General features: G+C 47.8%; 1 protein-coding gene across 4 annotated transcripts; it reads right to left on the bottom strand.

Moving 5' to 3' along the window:
• Window positions 1-7,179: 7,179 nt before the first annotated feature.
• On the bottom strand, window positions 7,180-16,629 carry LOC125439737 (zinc finger protein 420-like). Of its 4 annotated transcripts, none has more exons than XM_048508902.1 (7): window positions 16,242-16,629; window positions 15,080-15,212; window positions 14,092-14,177; window positions 12,844-12,970; window positions 11,165-11,257; window positions 8,824-10,056; window positions 7,180-8,571 (listed from the first exon to the last, which is right to left on the bottom strand). In XM_048508902.1, exons 1-7 carry the CDS (start codon window positions 16,341-16,343, stop codon window positions 8,081-8,083), a joined length of 2,265 nt encoding a protein of 754 aa, XP_048364859.1. In that variant the 5' UTR covers window positions 16,344-16,629; the 3' UTR covers window positions 7,180-8,080. The 4 variants fall into 4 exon arrangements, with proteins under 4 accessions (XP_048364859.1, XP_048364866.1, XP_048364851.1 ...); XM_048508909.1 differs by having other exon boundaries at window positions 7,180-8,788; window positions 9,293-10,056; XM_048508894.1 differs by having other exon boundaries at window positions 7,180-8,739; window positions 16,242-16,628.
• Between the last annotated feature and the right edge of the window lie 725 nt (window positions 16,630-17,354).

The following is a 17,354-nucleotide window of genomic DNA, read 5'->3' as shown; positions in this document are numbered from 1 at the left end:
ATAAAAGGAAACACTTCTTCACGCAACGTGTGATTGGTGTTTGGAATATGCTGCCACAGGAGGTGGGGACGGCCACTAACCTGGATAGCTTTAAAAGGGGCTTGGACAGATTTATGGAGGAGAAGTCGATCTCTGGCTACCAATCTTGATCCTCCTTGATCTGAGATTGCAAATGCCTTAGCAGTCCAGGTGCTCAGGAGCAGCAGCAGCAGAAGGCCATTGCTTTCACCTCCTGCACGTGAGCTCCCAAAGGCACCTGGTGGGCCACTGCGAGTAGCAGAGAGCTGGATTAGATGGACTCTGGTCTGATCCAGCAGGCTAGTTCTTATGTTCTTATGTTCTTAACACAAGTGCCAGGTGGGAATCTGCAGTCCTCCACTTTATGTGGGCCCAGGAAGGTCATGAAGGGCTTGAGTGGCAAGAACCAGTGTCTTGAATTGGACCCTGACACCCTGTGAGAACAAATGGGCTGCAGCATTTTGCACCAGCTGCAGTGTCCAGATCATCTCCAAGGGCAGCCCCATGTAGAGCATGTCCCATTAATCTCGCCTGGAGGTTCCTGAAGCACGGATGGGTGGGACCAGATTAAGCACCTGCAGATTGGGAGCCAGCTTCTGAACTACAGATAGCGAGGAAAGAGCATCTGTGGCCATCATGGCCATCTGTTTCTCCAACAGCAGCCCTGGATCCAGCAAGACTCCCAAACTCTCAAGCATCATTCATTGAAAGCTGCACACTGTTGATGGTAGGAAGAACCACCCTCGTTTAAAGCAATTTGCTAAAGGCCACTGTTTGTGTGTTCAGTGCTATCCAGTCTCTTCTGACTTATGGTGAACCCAATGAATGAATGACCTCTGAAATGCCTTAACAGCCTTGCAAACTGAGGGCCAATCAGCCTCATGGTGGGTCTGCCATTAGTGACCCTTGTGGGAGCAAACTCATGATACTGTGGGAATGTCCCATGAAATCACCGTTCCCAGATCCATCAAGTCCCAGATCCACCCTTGATCCATCAAGTTCAGGTGTGTCTCTGGCATCTGGCAGCAGCTCAGGTGGACCTCGTGTATCTAATCTGGAGGAACCGGGTTTGATTCCCAGCTCTGCCGCCTGAGCTGTGGAGGCTTATCTGGGGAATTCAGATTAGCCTGTGCACTCCCACACACGCCAGCTGGGTGACCTTGGGCTAGTCACAGCTTCTCGGAGCTCTCTCAGCCCCACTCACCTCACAGGGTGTTTGTTGTGAGGGGGGAAGGGCAAGGAGATTGTCAGCCCCTTTGAGTCTCCTGCAGGAGAGAAAGGGGGGATATAAATCCAAACTCTTCTTCTTCTTCTATATCACTTCCTACCCGGTCCTTTTAACTTGAACTTGGGATCTTTTGTATGCAAATGGATGAGGATCAAATTAATTTTTTGCTGGCAAATGTCTTTCCATTCATTACTTCTACCTCCATTTTTAAATCCGTTATTATTTCTTTATTAAAAGAATGTATACCCTCCTTTCTAGAGCCATATTCAAGGTGGCTCACAAAATGCAATAAAATAATAGAACAATAAAACCAAGAACAATAAAACTGAATACAATAAATTTCAGTAAAATATCATAGCATATGAAAGTCACTAAAATACTCCTATTGAACCTAAAATGAGCTTGCTAAAATCTGGATGTTAAAAGCTGTTTGAAATAAAAACATTGACGGTGGGGGGGGGGGGAGATTCATGATAAGAAGAAGAGTTTTGGGTTTATATCCCCCCTTTCTCTCCTGCAGGAGACTCAAAGGGGCTTACAATCTCCTTGCCCTTCCCCCCTCACAACAAATACCCTGTGAGGTGGGTGGGGCTGAGAGAGCTCCGAGAAGCTGTGACTAGCCCAAGGTCACCCAGCTGGCGTGTGTGGGAGTGCCCAGGCTAATCTGAATTCCCCAGATAAGCCTCCACAGCTCAGGCGGCAGAGATGAGAATCAAACCCAGTTCCTCCAGATTAGATACACAAGCTCTTAACCTCCTACGCCACTGCTGCTCCTTGATGCACCAACTAGCCCACCTGTTTAATTATATTAATACTGTCTGACTTTTCCCTATTCATTACAGATATTTTATTGCATGTTTAATTTTGTAGTTATTTTACTTACGCTGGTGTGGACTGTGGCCTCAAAAATAAAAGTTAATCACAAATAGATGCTCTGCTACTCAGCCAGGGCCAGGAGGCCAGAACCTGCAGGTCCATTCCACAAATAGCAGCATGTTTCCTCAGCATCATGGACAAGAGGACAAAGCTAATTTGAGCAAAATGAATCTGAAGAATTTAGATTTATAGCCCACTTTTTTCAGCCATAAGGAGTCCCAAAGCAGCTCACAAACTCCTCCCCTTCCTTTCCCCACAGCAGACACCGTATGGGGTAGGTGGGGCTCAGAGAGTTCTGAGAGAGCTGTGATTGGCCCATGGTCACCCAATAGGAGTAGGGAAACAAACTCAGTTCACCAGGAAAGAACCACTACATTGATTTCAGCAGAATGAATCTGTGGGAATGAGGGTTGCTAACCCTGAGGTGGAAAATTCATGAGGATGTCGGCATGGCTCCTGAGAACAGCAAACCTTGGAGAGGGGAGAAACCTCCGTGAGATATAATTCCTTATACTCTACTGTTCAAAGCGGCCATTTTTGCCATTGAGCCAGTGTGGCCTCTAATCTGGAGAACTCGGTTTGACTCTCCATGAATCCACATAAAGCCTGCTGGGTGACCTTGACCTAGTCACAGTTCTCTCAGAACTCTCTCAGTCCCACCTACCTCACAAGTTGCCTGTTGTGGGGAGAGGAAGGGAGTTCGCAAACCACTTTGAGACTCCTTGTGGTTGAGAAAAGCGGGGCATAAATCCAAACTCTTCAGGGTAACTCATATTAAGTGAGATCTTCCAGTCCCTCTTTTAGGTGGTCCCCACATGCTTTACAGAGGGTATCGTATTAGGAAACAGGCTCCCTCCTGAGGGGCATGGAAGAAAAGTGAATCCCTCATCAGAGGCAGGAGTTGACGAGGGTGATATAATTGATGAGCTAAGGAGCCTTGAATTGAGTGGCAGCCATAGTAATATCTGCCTGCGATGAGAATCTATGGCCCTTTCCGCACGTGCCAAATATTGCGCCCTGGGGACGGCAAAAACGCCGTCCCCAGGGAGCTTTTCACATGGGGGGCACAGCTGCTTTGCAGCCGTGCCGCCCTCGCTCCTCCCCAGCGGCACGAAGCCACCATTTTCCCACCTCGCTTTGGGAAAACGGCAGCTTCCAGTGGCTGGGAGGCACCATCCCTCCCCCCTTTGCCCGATCGACCTACCTTGGGCTAGTCACTTCGGGGATCGGGCGGTATCCCCTTCGGGGATCGGGCGGTATACAAATTAAATTAAATTAATAATAATAATAATAATAATAATAATAATAATAATAATAATAATAATAATAATAATAATACCTTCTCTGCGACCGTCCGGTGGCGTCGCCAAGGCCTGGGGACATGCCCCCCTTCCGTGACCCCAGAGCAGTCACGCAGGGCAGGGTGGCCGTGTCCCCTGGTCTCGGCGATGCACCGGACGGTTGCAGAGAAGGTAGGTTGATCGGACGACAGCGTTCTGCGTCGCCGTCTTCCCTTTCGTTACTGGGCCCGTTCATGCGAACGGTCCCGGGGGTGGGTTGGGTCGGCGTCATGTATGCTGACCCAACCCCCAACGTGGCCGTGCGGAAACGGCCTCTGAGTGCACGCTGAGCACCAGGGGCGTAACAAGGCAGCCCTGGGCAAACTGTAGCCCTGGGCAAAACCTGAGTTGGATGCCCCCCCCCCCCCCCGCCGCCATGGGCGGCCACTTCACCACGACCAAATTTCTTTTTGCACCAGGACATTGGTGCCTGCAGGGGGTGCATTTTTAGACATATCAGCACCAAAATTTCAGCATATCATCAGAAGACTGTCCTTATGCTACTACCCAAGTTTGGTGAGGTTTGGTTCAAGGAGTCCGAAGTTATGGACTTCCAAAGGGGGTGCCCCTATCCCCCATTGTTTCCAACAGAAGCTAATAGGAGATGGGGGCTACAGTTTTGAGGGTCCATAACTTTGGCCCCCCTGAACCAAACTGCACCAAACTTGGGGGGTGCCATCATCTCCAGATGATACCCTGAAATTTTGGTGCCGATACATCAAAAAATGCACCCCCTGCAGGAACATCCTAGAAATTTGCCCAAGAATCTTTGTTCTGCATTGAGTTTTCTGCATTGCTGTCAATGGCGGTTGCAGGCTGTGGGGGGCACATTTCTGAGAGGCACCAGGTCTCAAAGCTTTCCAGAGGTCTCATCAGGAGACTGCCCTAATGATACCCCCCCCCAAGTTTGGTGCAGTTTGGTTCATGGGGGCCAAAGTTATGGACCCTCAAAACTGTAGCCCCCATCTCCTATTAGCTCCCATTGGAAACAATGGGGGATAGGGGCACCTCCTTTGGGAGTCCATAACTTCGGACTCCTTGAACCAAACCTCACCAAACGTGGGGGGTAGCATAAGGACAGTCTCCTGATGATACGCTGAAATTTTGGTGCTGCTAGCCTAAAAACTGCGTCCCCTGCAGGCCAAAAATGGAAAACCACTAAAATACCCAAAAACGAACCCAGCATTTTGATGCCCCCCACAAGGTGATGCCCTGGGCAGCTGCCCACCTTGCCCAATGGGCATTACGCCAGTGCTGAGCACCCTTTCCACACCATGCTGTCCATGGCCTCAGCTACAATTAAGAGGCTGTGCTGGTTGACAGTACAGCTGGCAGGGTTTGTGATCCATCCCTGAACCTCTCTAGTTAGAAGTCAGCCCTCCCTCGCTTCCCTGGGCATTCTTTTGTGTCTGTCATGTAAACAGAGGTTTATAAATGTAGAATGCACAGAATAACAATCTAATACCAGGACCAATATTGATGCACGTGCTCTGGATCTTCTAATGTTCCTATTCCTCTGGAAGCGCACCTCCAAGACTTTGATTTGTGCCACTTCCTCCCGCAGAGATCATTGTTCAGACATCTTCCCAGAGATCTGCTTTTAACCAAGCAAGAGTCTTTGTCATGCGTTACTTCAATTCCAAATGGTAAATGCTCATTGGAGGATGTGGAACTCTACTTTCTAGTAGGTGTCACAAAGAATTAACTCCTCCACCCAGGGCCAATCATCAGCCACTTAATAGTGTCCTCCTCTGCTTTGAAAGAGGATATTCTGGGGGAAAAAATCTTTCTGTCTTGGGACAAATGCCAGTTGCCAGGCTCTGCAATGAGTCAGATGGGGGAGAGCAGATCTTGGGGCACATGCGTTTGTCATTTTGGAGTGACAAAAGGATCTGACCCACAACAGGATGAAATTAATTAGAGAGACCCTGTTCTGTGAGCCCCATTGAAATGTGAGGGCAATGCATAAATGGCTGGCCAGCTTTCCGTACTTTTCTCAATCAGCGCTATGGGTTGGATCTCAGGGAAGTAATAGTACCACTCTGTTCTGCATTGGTCAGACCTCACCTGGAATACAGTGTCCAGTTCTGGGCACCACAATGCATGAAAAATGTTGGAGTGTGTCCAGAGGAGGGCGACCAAAATGATAAAAGGTCTGGAATCCATGCCCTATGAGGAAAGGTTTAGGGAGATGGGTATGGTTAGTCTGGAAATGAGAAGGTTAAGGCTCATTCCGCACATGCAGAATAATGCACTTTCAAACTGCTTTCAGTGCTCTTTGAAGCTGTGCGGAATAGCAAAATCCACTTGCAAACAGTGGTGAAAGTGGTTTGAAAACGCATTATTTTGCGTGTGCGGAAGGGGCCATACACACGATACCTAGGTTTAAATATTTGAAGGGACGTCATGTTGAATTGGGAGCAAGCTTGCTTTCTGCTGCTCCAGAGATTAGGACACGGAGTAGTGGATTCAAGGTGCAGGAAAAGAGAGTCCATCTAAACATTAGGAAGAACTTTCTGAGGCCAAGGGCTGTTTCACACTGGAATCCGCTGCCTCGGAGGGTGGTGGAATCTCCTCCTTCAGATGTTTTCAAACAGAAGCTAAATGGCCATCTGTCAGGACTTTGATTGTGTGTTCCTGCATGGCAGGGTGTTGGACTGGAGCCCGCTGTGAAAAAAGTGGTTTGCTCAAAGCCAGGTGCCCTTTTTCCTGTAATGTACCAAGACCAAGGTTCTTTATCCAGACACTCTCAAACAGCTGAGTTTTTAAAAACTTTATTAAAAGGAAAGGAAAAGAAATGACAAAATCAGCTCTTTCTCAGCTCTAATGTTCCAAGTATAAACCAGTACAGCTCTTTTTAATGGGCATTTTTTAAGGATACCTCCCAAGAGCAGATGTGCCCCTACTGTTCTAATGCTGTTGAAACTATAGGACAGATTTTATGCTTTTGTCCTAAACACGCTTATTATAAACCTGATTTTAAAAATATATTACCTCCTTATTTAAGGGACTGTGCAACAATATATTGGGTACACTTTCTTCTGGATAATCGGCCAGCAGAGATTAAATAGAGTTGGTAGCTGAATTTTTAACCATGATTTTAACTAACAGGGCACAAATGTTCTGATATGTAATTTGGTTTGTATTTTTGATGCCTAATAAAGGTCGATTGATTGATTGATTGAAATAAGATAAATGATCTAAGTAAATTTAAAGGACTATATACACTTTCTTCACATCCTCAGTGGTCTCTTCCAACTTGATGACTCTATGGCGTTTCCTTGCAGACAAAATATGACGTCGTCATAGCAGACGTCAGAGGCGAGGAAGCGTTATACTTGGCCTTAGCCCAGCGGAAGTCGCATAGTCAGCGCCCGTGTTCAGCGGCAACTAAACAGCGAGGCGGTGTATGCAGAAAAGCGCTTAAAACCACTCTTTTTTTCCCCATGTGGCCTTCGGCTTTTCGTCGCGAACAACCGCCCATGAGGCACAATGCGTCTAAATGGCGTCGAGGGCCTGCCGCAGCCCTTAAGTCTTGCCAGGCACTAACGTCGCGAACGCCCTTCCATAGCTTCCGTCGCGAGCATTCACATTTCTCTTGGGGCTGCGGACGCCCGCAGCTCCGCTATAATCCTGTGAAGCAGCTTTTTTTGGGATGCGTCGCAATTTGCGACGTCATCGCGTCGCTGCTTTTGGCCGTGCGGAAACGGCCTATGATAACCAGGCCAGGTTTGTATAAAGTGATTGAGAACTCAGGAGGGAAAAGGGAAAGAGGAAAAAGAGCAATAAAAATATGGCCAGAAGAAAACTTGGGTCAGAGAGTAGAATCAATAGAGAAGAAGGTAATCTAGATTTAAAAAAAACCAAAGAGAAACAATTAGCTCTGAAAATGGAGTCTATGAATAGGTTACTGTTGGCCAGTGTTTTCATGTTACAAGGCTCACCAGAAAGGTCAGTCGTCAAAAAGGAATAACTGACCCAAATGCTATCAGAGATTGCAGCATAGAATAGAGACTAGTTAGCTGTATTTACTATGATTTCTCCCACGTGATTTCTTTGATGATACGTAAGGTGTGAAACCCAGCTGAAACTTTTTCCACGCTCCAGCCATTTATATGGAGTCTTCATACAAGCGTGAATTGTTTGATGGGAAATAAGTGCCTATTTTCATTGAAACCTTCTTCTGAATTCAAGACATTTATTTCATTTCTCCCTGAGTGAATTCTTTGATGGGAAGTAAGGTTTCTACTGTTTCTACTGTGACTGAAGGCTTTTCCTCACACCAGGAATTTATATGGGTTCCCCCTTCTGTGAATTCTTTGATGGGAGGTGAGGTTTGAACTGTAACTGAAGGCTACTCCACACTCCTAGCATTAATGTGAGTTCTACCCTGAGTGAGTTCTCTGAAGGGAAGCAAGTGTTACCCTGAAATTAAAGGCTTTCCCACACTCCAGGTATTTATATGGTTTTGTCGTTGTGTGAATTCTACGATGTGAAGTAAGGTGTCTCCTCTCACAGAAGTCTTTTCCACACTCCAGGCATATGAATGGTTTCTCCCCAGTGTGAATACTTTCATGGGAAATAAGGGTTCCACTCTGACTAAAACCTTTTGACACTCCTAGCATTTAAATGGTTTCCCCTGTGTGTGAATTCTTTGATGGGAAATGAGGGCTCCACTTGTACTGAAACCTTTTCCACATTCCATGCATTTATATGGTTTCTTCCCTGTGTGAATTCCTAAATGGACAGTAAGGCTTCCACCCTGACTGAAGCTTTTTCCACACTCCTGGCATTTATATGGTTTCTCCCCTGTGTGTATTCTTTGGTGGAGAGTGAGGTGTGCATTCTCACGGAAGCTTTTTCCACACTCCAGGCATTTGTATGGTTTCTCGCCTGTATGAATTCTTTGATGGGTAGTGAGGTTTCCACTCTGACTGAAGCCTTTTCCACATTCCTGGCATTTATATGGCTTCTCCCCTGTGTGAATTTTTTGATGGGATTTGAGGCTACCACTCTGACTGAAGCTTTTTCCACACTTCTCGCATTTATATGGTTTTTCCCCTGTGTGTATTCTTCGGTGGGAAGTGAGGTGTCCACTCTCACGGAAGCCTTTTCCACACTCCAGGCATTTGTATGGTTTCTCCCTTGTGTGAATTCCAAAATGAAAAGAAAGGTTTCCACTCTGACTGAAGTCTTTTCCACACTCCAGGTATTTGTCCGGTTTCTCCATTGTGTGAACTGTCTGATGTAAAATAAGATTTGTGCTGCGACTGAAGGCTTTTCCACACTCCAGGCATTTGTATGGTTTCTCGCCTGTGTGAATTCTTTGGTGGGTAGTGAGGTGTGTACTCTCACGGAAGCCTTTTCCACACTCCAGGCATTTGTATGGTTTCTCTCCTGTGTGAATTCTTCGATGTGAAGTAAGGTGTCCACTCATAGTGAAGTCTTTGCCACACTCCAGGCATTTGTATGGTTTCTCTCCAGTGTGAATTCTTCGATGTGAAGTAAGCTGTTTCCTCTCATAGAAGTCTTTGCCACACTCCTGGCATATATACGGTTTCTGCCCTGAGTGAGTTATCTGATGTGAAGCAAGTGTTGCTCTGAAATTGAAAGCTTTCCCACACTCCGGGCATTTATATGGTTTTGCCCCTGTGTGAATTGTTCGATGTGAAGTAAGGTGTCCCCTTGTACGGAAGTCTTTCCCACACTCCAGGCATTTATATGGTTTCTCCCCTGTGTGAATTATTCGATGTGAAGTAAGGTGTCCCCTCGTACGGAAGTCTTTCCCACACTTCAGGCATCTGAATGGTCTCTCCCCTGTGTGAGTTCTTTGATGGGAAATAAGGGCTCCACTCGTACTGAAACCTTTTCCACATTCCATGCATTTATATGGTTTCTCACCTGTGTGAATTTTTTGATGGGATTTGAGGCTTCCACTCTGACTGAAGCTTTTCCCACACTCCAGGCATTTGTATGGTTTCTCCCCTGTGTGGATTTTTTGATGGGATTTGAGGTTTGCACTGTAACTGAAGGCTTTTCCACACTCCATGCATTTATATGGTTTCTCCCCTGTGTGAATTTTTTGATGGGATTTCAGGCTGCCACTGTAACTAAAGCCTTTTCCACACTCCTGGCATTTATATGGTTTCTCCCCTGTGTGTATTCTTCGATGGGTAGTGAGGTTTCCGCACTCACTGAAGCCTTTTCCACACTCTTGGCATTTATATGGTTTCTCCCCTGTGTGCATTCTTCGATGGGTAGTAAGGTTTCCACTCTCACTGAAGTCTTTTCCACACTCCGGGCATTTATATGGTTTCTCGCCTGTGTGAATTCTTTGGTGGGAAGTGAGGTGTGCACTCCCACGGAAGCCTTTTCCACACTCCAGGCATTTGTATGGTTTCTCCCCTGTGTGTATTCTTTGATGGGAGGTAAGGCTTCCACTCTCACTGAAGTCTTTGCCACACTCCAGAGAATTATATGGGTTCTCCTTTTTCAGGGCATCACAACATTCAATGCCGTCCTTTCCATCTGAATATGTATCTTGTTTTTCCCTCACACAACGCTCTTTCATTTCATTCGCTGACTCCACTTCTCCTGTGGAAAGAGAGAAGAACTGTGGTATGAACACCATAAAAAAACACCATGGTTTGAATGTTAGAAACTGAACTGAATTACTTGTTGTACAGCATGCAAGAACTGAAGCACCATGTGTCTTAAAACCATTTCCAAAATCTTGGATGGCAATCTGGTCCTGAGAAATACTGCACGATACGGACTGATCTTTAGTTTGTGTCAATTAAATGAAGCATGGGATTTCATCGGGGAAGTTACTGGTTAAGAGATCCTTCACTGTCCTTCACGGCCACCAAATGTAGCCACAGGAGTGTTACTTTGTTGTTAGGCAGTGATAAAGGTCTCTGATTGCTTTGTTGATTTCTCTTCCCAGGTCAGTGAGAGTTGATGGAACTAGGGGTCTCATGGGAATTTTCTGTTTGTGTTGTTTGACACACAAATGTCCCCCTGGCCAGAGCAGGAATGACCCATCCTCCTATTCTCAGAAAGACACCCTCGAAGTTCTTTAAGCCATATTCTCTCCCCCAGCTTTTTAATACAATGAAGGAGAAGCAATCCCCTCAAAGCCTGTTAACTCCACTTTCTCCCCCTCTCTCTCTTCCTCTCTCTTTTTTATTTCAGCTAAATCTGAGAAGAAAACAGGAATGGAAAATAATTACAGAAATGGATTGGAGAAATTATAGAGTTGCGTTTACATTCAAAGGATGTTCAGTCTTGGAAATCACTTCACCATCCTTTCTCTTTGAGTTGAAACATCATCAGAAAGTGCAGCTGTTGTCAATTATATATCATCTCAGAAGGGTCCAGACTGCAGCCTCCCCTAAAGCCCATATATTCCCCCAGATCAATGCCTGGCATCTTCATCTAAAGGGGTATCTGGTACCTGGGAAACAGGCCTGCCAGAAAGTCACTGCCACTCAAGGAAGACAGTGAATAAATGATCTGACTTGGTGCAAGGAAGCAGGCTGTTTTCATAGGTTCCAAATCTACAGCCACCATCTCTACATTCACATCTCATTCAATCTCTAAGGAAAAGAAAGGCAAACAGTGAGGATAATCCTCATAGAAATCCACTTGCTCTTTAAAGGAAGCACAGGCAAAGTACAGTCCTACGGCACATAGTGGCTACCTGCTAGTTCCTCCTTTTCATCGAAGATCTTGAGAAACACCTCTTCTTCCTCTTCTAGTTGGGCTATGAGTTCAGGCTTAGCAATCAGAGGACCTTAGTAATCAGGAGGAAAAAACAATCACCACCAAAATTATAGCTCTCCTGAGTACAAATAAATCCCCCAAGTGAGTTTTACATCCCATCCAGAAAGACACAATAAGCAAGTATTAGGAATGGGATCGAAAGCAGTACAGAGCAAAGAATAATCCATTCAGAATTGGCAGTTCTTTGGTGCTCCCTGTCAAACTGCCAGCAGTAAACTGGTGTGGAAATACATATAGGATGGGTGACACCTAGCTTGACAACACTACATGTGAAAGTGATCTGGGAGTCTTAACAGATCATAAACTAAACATGAGTCAGTAGTGTGATCCGGTGGCCAAGAAAGCCAATGCGATTTTAGGCTATATCAATAGGAGTATAGTGCCAAGATCAAGGGATGTAATTGTACCTCTCTATTCTGCATTGGTTAGACCTCACCTGAAATACTGTGTACAGTTCTGGGCTCCGCAATTCAAGAAGGATAATGACAAGCTGGAACGGGTTCAGGGGAGGGCAACAAAAATGGTAAAAGGTCTAGGTGCATGCGTGTTTTCTGCTGCCTCAGAGACGAGAACACGGAGTAATGGATTCAAGGTGAAGGAAAAGAGATTCCACCTAAACATTAGGAGAGTTGTGGAGTCTCCTTCTTTGGAGATTTTTAAACAGAAACTGGATGAACATATGTCAGGAGTGCTTTAATTGTGTATTCCTGCGTGGCAGGGGGTTGGACTTGATGGGTCTTGTGGTGTCTTCTATGATTCTATGGTCGATTCCCCACTGGCAGGTTTGACCTAGGTTCAACCTAGATTTGACTTAGGTATTCCCCACAGCCGCAGAGTTCGACTCAGTTCCGTCCCAGCTTCACCCCCTCAAACTGTCAAATTCCGACTCCATCAGGCAGCTACAACTTTTTCAGTGAACCTAGGTCAAACTCAGGTCAAAGTCAGTAAAGTGGGGAATCATTGAGGAACTGTTCTCTCTGGTCAGCCAATCACAGTTCAGTGTTTTGGGCATGCTCAGAACAAAAGACTCGCAGCGGGGAAAAGGGTGCCCTTTAAAAAAAAATCCTTCTTGTATATGAAGCAATGGCCATACATATAAACAGCACACGTTTACACACTGCTTTTAGCTACATATAGCACTGATTTGTGGCTATGTTGCCATTATGTAAAAAAAAAAACGGACGCAAGTTCACGCTCCCATGGTAACACGACAGCCAATTGGGAACAAAGAGCAGAAGAGGGAGCAGAAGAGGCGCTGAGGTGATCCCGCCCTCTGAGCTCAGCTCTGGTGGGACAAACTTGGCTGCTGTGGGGAGTAACAATGGAGTCAACCTAGGTCAGTTCCTTTTCAGGGAACCGGGTCGAATCTAGTCGACTCTGCAGTGGGGAATCAACCTATGAGTTCTATGTCCTCTCAGTTCTATGTCCTATGATTCTATGAGTTGTATGTCCTCTCAGGTGGTCCAACACAGGACTGTCAGGCAGGGGTTGGCTCTCTGCAACGTAACCCCAAAAGACCTCCCAAATCAGAGGAAGGACCACGGAGGGTGGCAAAGATCTGCTATTGGGATCAACCCAGAAGAAAAGGATCCTCACCCACAGAAGACACATTCCGAAAGTTCTCCAGCATCACTTCCTTGTACAGAGCCCTTTGCGTTGGCCGCAACAGGACCCACTCCTCCATAGTGAAATACACAGCCACCTCTTCAAAGGATACTCCATCCTGCAAGAAAAAGGATACATTTCTTTAGATCAGTGGAAAGCTGGTTTGTGGGTGGGACAGCCAAAAACAGAGAAAGTGCGATGAATTCCACGGTAAATCTGCTCCTGGTAGAAGGAACAATGGGTTTGTTTATTTAATTTATAAGATAAATTATACGACTGTAAGTATTTTCCCTTATCAAGGAAGGTTTAATAACTGGTCCAGCTAGCAGACATCTTGCTTGCTTTCTTAAAACTAGTCAATTTTCTACTGACCTGAGATGGGTCCAATGAATACCTGGTCCTTTCCATTACGAGCGTTTTCTTCTGCAATTCTATTCTAACTTGATCCTGACACATTTGTTGGCACATTGTTCTGACTTTGTTAATTTTGGGGATTAATTTCCAAAGAGACTTCTGGAATTCCATAGTTCAACAGCTAATTAGTTAGAAACCAGATAAAATTAAAACTAAACCTGCACAATCTTCTGAAAGTTTGCTGTGGCATCTCTCCTCATCCCCTCTTGCCCTCCTTTTTGATAAGGTCAAGAAATCACTGCCTATTTTAGCATCTAACAAGCATCTTCTCTCTGTCCACATGGTAGCTGGCGTGGGAAATTCATGGACCAGTTTTGTTTCACGGTTCCTGCTTGGCCTTCTCCGCTCCTGCCGTGCTAGACAAGGGGGTGGGTCACCATGGGCAGTCTTGAAATCTAGCAGCACCAGAGCCAAGGGCAAGGAGCCCGATCCTCTGAGTCCAGGAACAGAAGGAATCAGGGGGCATACATTGAAAATGCTGGGGGGGAAGAACTGGACTAATAAAAGGAAACATTTATTCATGCAACGCGTGATTGGTGGTTGGAATACTGATCTGTGATTGGTGTTTGGAATATCTCATTGATCTGAGATTGCAAAGGCCTTAGCAGACCAGGTGCTCGGGAGCAGCAGAAGGCCATTGCTTTCACATCCTGAACGTGAGCTCCCAAAGGCACCTGGTGGGCCACTGCGAGTAGCAGAGTGCTAGACTAGATGGGACTCTGGTCGGATCCAGCAGGCTCGTTCTTATGTTCTAACCATCCCTGTCCTCTGGTGCATGTCTGACCACCACCACCACCACCACCACCCCCCACCACCACCCCTTACCTGAGCTGGCTGCATGGTGGCTCTCTTCCTTTCGCCAAGCACAGGAGATGGCGGAGAAGACATCAAGTATGTCTTTTCACTCTTGCCTGGGAGGGTGAGAAATAAAAGGGGTGGGGAATTTCTTTTTTGCACTACAAACACATTTCCTGTGCCAGCCTCTCAAATGAACCTCTCTCCTTAATGGCTTCGGGGCACAACTGAGGGGACCACCTTTGATTGAGGAAGGGTCCAGAGTGTTTGACCCATCATCTTCCTCCCACTGAGTCACTGTATTTGGGGGTGGTTTCACATTCATTCATCATCCTCGAACCATTTCCTTCCAACCTCTGCAAATCCATTCCAGGGCAAAGAGTTCTTGACCCTGCCTCAAGCCAACCCCCCCCCCCCCCACACACACACACACACACACACACACACACACACACACACACACACACACACACACACACACACACACACCACACACACCCCGAGGAAAGCCAGGACTCTCTAGCCTGCCCCACACATTTAGGGGGCTATGCTGGTTTGGGGCAGGCTGCTTGACGTAAAGTTGCAGGTGACAGATGCCAGCTAGGAGTGACTATCTGCCCGCCCACAGAAAACTAGCCATCCAAGGAAATAGTTCCTGCCTGGACTGGCCATGATGTATTTCTGTGGCAGGGACATTTTAACACAGGGGAAAAGGCATTCCTCCATCTGCAGTCTCAGGTAAAGCTCCCTTGAATCCACATATGGAAAAAGGCAGATAGAAAGGTTTTTTTACTACCATCAGATCCTCTAAAGATGCCAGTCACAGATGCAGGCAAAATGTCGGGAGAAAATGCTACTAGAACACGGCCACACAGCCCGGAAACCACACAACACCCCAGTGATTTCGGCCGTGAAAGCCTTTAAGGCCCTGATGTTTTCTCTGTCCACTCCACCATGTTAGTCTCTGCGAGAACTCCCTCCTCGACATGTGGACCTGTTCTCAGATTTATGCACATGCCTGAGGTGGACGGTGTGTCTTCCCAGATGGCCTCAAAGATCTGGCAACTGCATTTAATACTCTGCTGGGCCTTCAAGGAAGAGGTCCTCCCCATGAATACGCAGTAGAAAAGGAGCTCCCAAACAACAGGAACCTGACAAGGAGAATGAGAACAAAATGGGTGGGGGGGCGGAGGAGAGGGGAAAAGACCGGTGTGGTCTCCTGTGCAAAGCAGCCACAATCCAGAGTCAACAGAGCTTCCACATGGGAGTTTTCCCCTCTTTTTGTGTTCCAGAGTTGCCTATATACCACCAAGGCTTTTTTTTTTTAGTTTGCTTTATAAAACCAGGAACTGAATATTGTTTCTGGGTATAAACCAGTGATGGCCAACATTTCGAGACCGAGTGCCCAAATTGCAACCCAAAACCCACTTATTTATCGCAAAGTGCCAATACGGCAATTTAACCTGAATACTGAGGTTTTCGTTTAGAAAAAACCGGTGGGCTCCGAAGCGTGCGTTACTCAGGAGTAGGCTTGGTGGTAGTCGGTGGCTTTGCTTTGAAGCAACCGGTGCAACTCTTCCAATGATGAATCATGACCCTAGGAGAGTTTTCTCAGAAGCAAGCCCCATTGCAAGCAACCGAGCTTACTCCCAGGTAAAGGATCGTGCATGAAAATCAGTGGGGTTTAACAGCGCTTAACAGGGTTACCTACACTGCTTCCCCAAAACTGGGTCTTAGGTTTAATGCTAATAATCGAGCCCAGCGGCCCAGGCCAGCCTAGATGTGGGGGGGGGGGGGCACTCTGTTTGTGCGTGCCCACAGAGAGGGCTCTGAGTGCCACCTCTGGCACCCGTGCCACAGGTGCGCCACCACTGGTATAAACTGACAGGTACATAGTTAACAACGATAAAACAGCGGTCAGCTTTGAAAAAGAAAAAGGAGAGAGGCCCCCACCCCCAAAACACTTTCCTGGCACAAAAATGGCAGCTGCCTTGGCAGCAGCGGGGGGGGGGGGGGGGGGGGGGGGGGGGAAAAAGGGCACCCCCCCCCCCCCCCGAAGCGGCCCAGTTCCAGATTTCAACTTTGCAGGAAAACAAAGTATCAGAGAAGGTGTCCTAGTGCTCCACAACCATGTGGGGAAGTGGAGAAAAAGCCAAGAAGCCCTTTCCCCAAAGCATCACCTCTGGGGCAAAACATTCTGCCTCTGGTCTCTGCTCTGGTTCCACAGAGACAAAAGCGCACGGGGGAGGCGGGGGGGGGGGAGTTCCAGGTCTGGGGTACATCTGCCGGGATGTCGGCTTGCCCCCTGGCACCAGGCGCGGATCTTGCGGGAGGGCGTGGGACCCCCCCCCGGCCTGGTTTCCCTTCCTGATCTCGGCGCCAGAGCCGCTTCCTCGCCCGCCAGCTCAGCAGCGCCTGCCTTATCCCCCCCCCCTCAGCTGGGATTCCGGGGGGGGGGGAGCCAGGAACGCCCCTTTGCTGAACTGCCGGAGGAGGAGGAAGAGGGGGGCTCTCCTTATTTCGGGGTCCAGCGCCCCACAGCCCCGCTTCCCCACTTAATCCTCCACCTCCCTGGTCCTTTGGTTACCCCCAGCCCCACCTCTGCCCCGCCCCACCCAAAGGCTCCCCCCCCCCGGGCGCCCCTCCCTTCTTTCCTGCGTCTCCTTCCGAAAAGCGCCTCTGGGACCCCCGACCCCTCCACCCTCCTCGAGCCTCCCCGGGCGCCGAGTTCGGATCCCGCCCCCCAAACCTCCGCGGGGGCCTCGTGGCTCCTCTGCACGAAGGGGCCGGGGCATCCTCTGGCATTGCAGCCCCCCACCCCCCTGCAAGCCCCCTGCAGCTTACCGGCGTCCCGGGGGGGACCAAAGGCTGCTTCCGGGAGGGGCAGAAAGTGACTCCCCCACCATCCGGCGCCCCTCTCGCTGTGGCCTCTCTAGGACTGCGTCTCTCTCCCTTTAACCCTCAGAGGACCGCTGCGGTGGTCTGCGGGTGGGCCGCAGCTGGGTCCGCGTCTGGTGGCATCTGGGAGAGCGACAATAACTTCATTTGCTATGTGTTGTGTGAATAGTTGTGTGAATAGTTTCCCCCCGCTCTTCCATATATATATATATATACGCATAATATAAAAATAATGCATGTATATAATATTAACCCCCGTATTCCAGAGGTTTGGGGCAGATGAGCGAACCATTGTTGCGCCTAAAATTGCTGTAGCGTGTCATGTGTACAAATGAAATGCCCTAACATCCAGTGGCACACCCTAGCTCAGCATCCTGTGGCACACAATAACAAAC

This window comes from Sphaerodactylus townsendi, linkage group LG01 (assembly GCF_021028975.2).
Source record: "Sphaerodactylus townsendi isolate TG3544 linkage group LG01, MPM_Stown_v2.3, whole genome shotgun sequence".
Classification (NCBI taxonomy): Eukaryota; Metazoa; Chordata; class Lepidosauria; order Squamata; family Sphaerodactylidae; genus Sphaerodactylus; species Sphaerodactylus townsendi.
Note: the sequence above shows the minus strand (reverse complement) of the source record. Positions and strands in the feature narration are given on the sequence as shown.

Bases quoted from the DNA above. Each gene is read 5' to 3' on its own strand.
- LOC125439737 (XM_048508885.1), bottom strand. From the start codon at position 16,343: ATGTACCCCAGACCTGGAACTCCCCCCCCCCCGCCTCCCCCGTGCGCT. The intron at 11,258-12,843 runs GTGAGGATCCTT...CTGATTACTAAG, and splicing joins TCGGAATGTGTCTTCTGTGG to GTCCTCTGATTGCTAAGCCT. The intron at 10,057-11,164 runs GTAGCCACTATG...CTCTTTCCACAG, and splicing joins TGAAAAGGAGGAACTAGCAG to GAGAAGTGGAGTCAGCGAAT.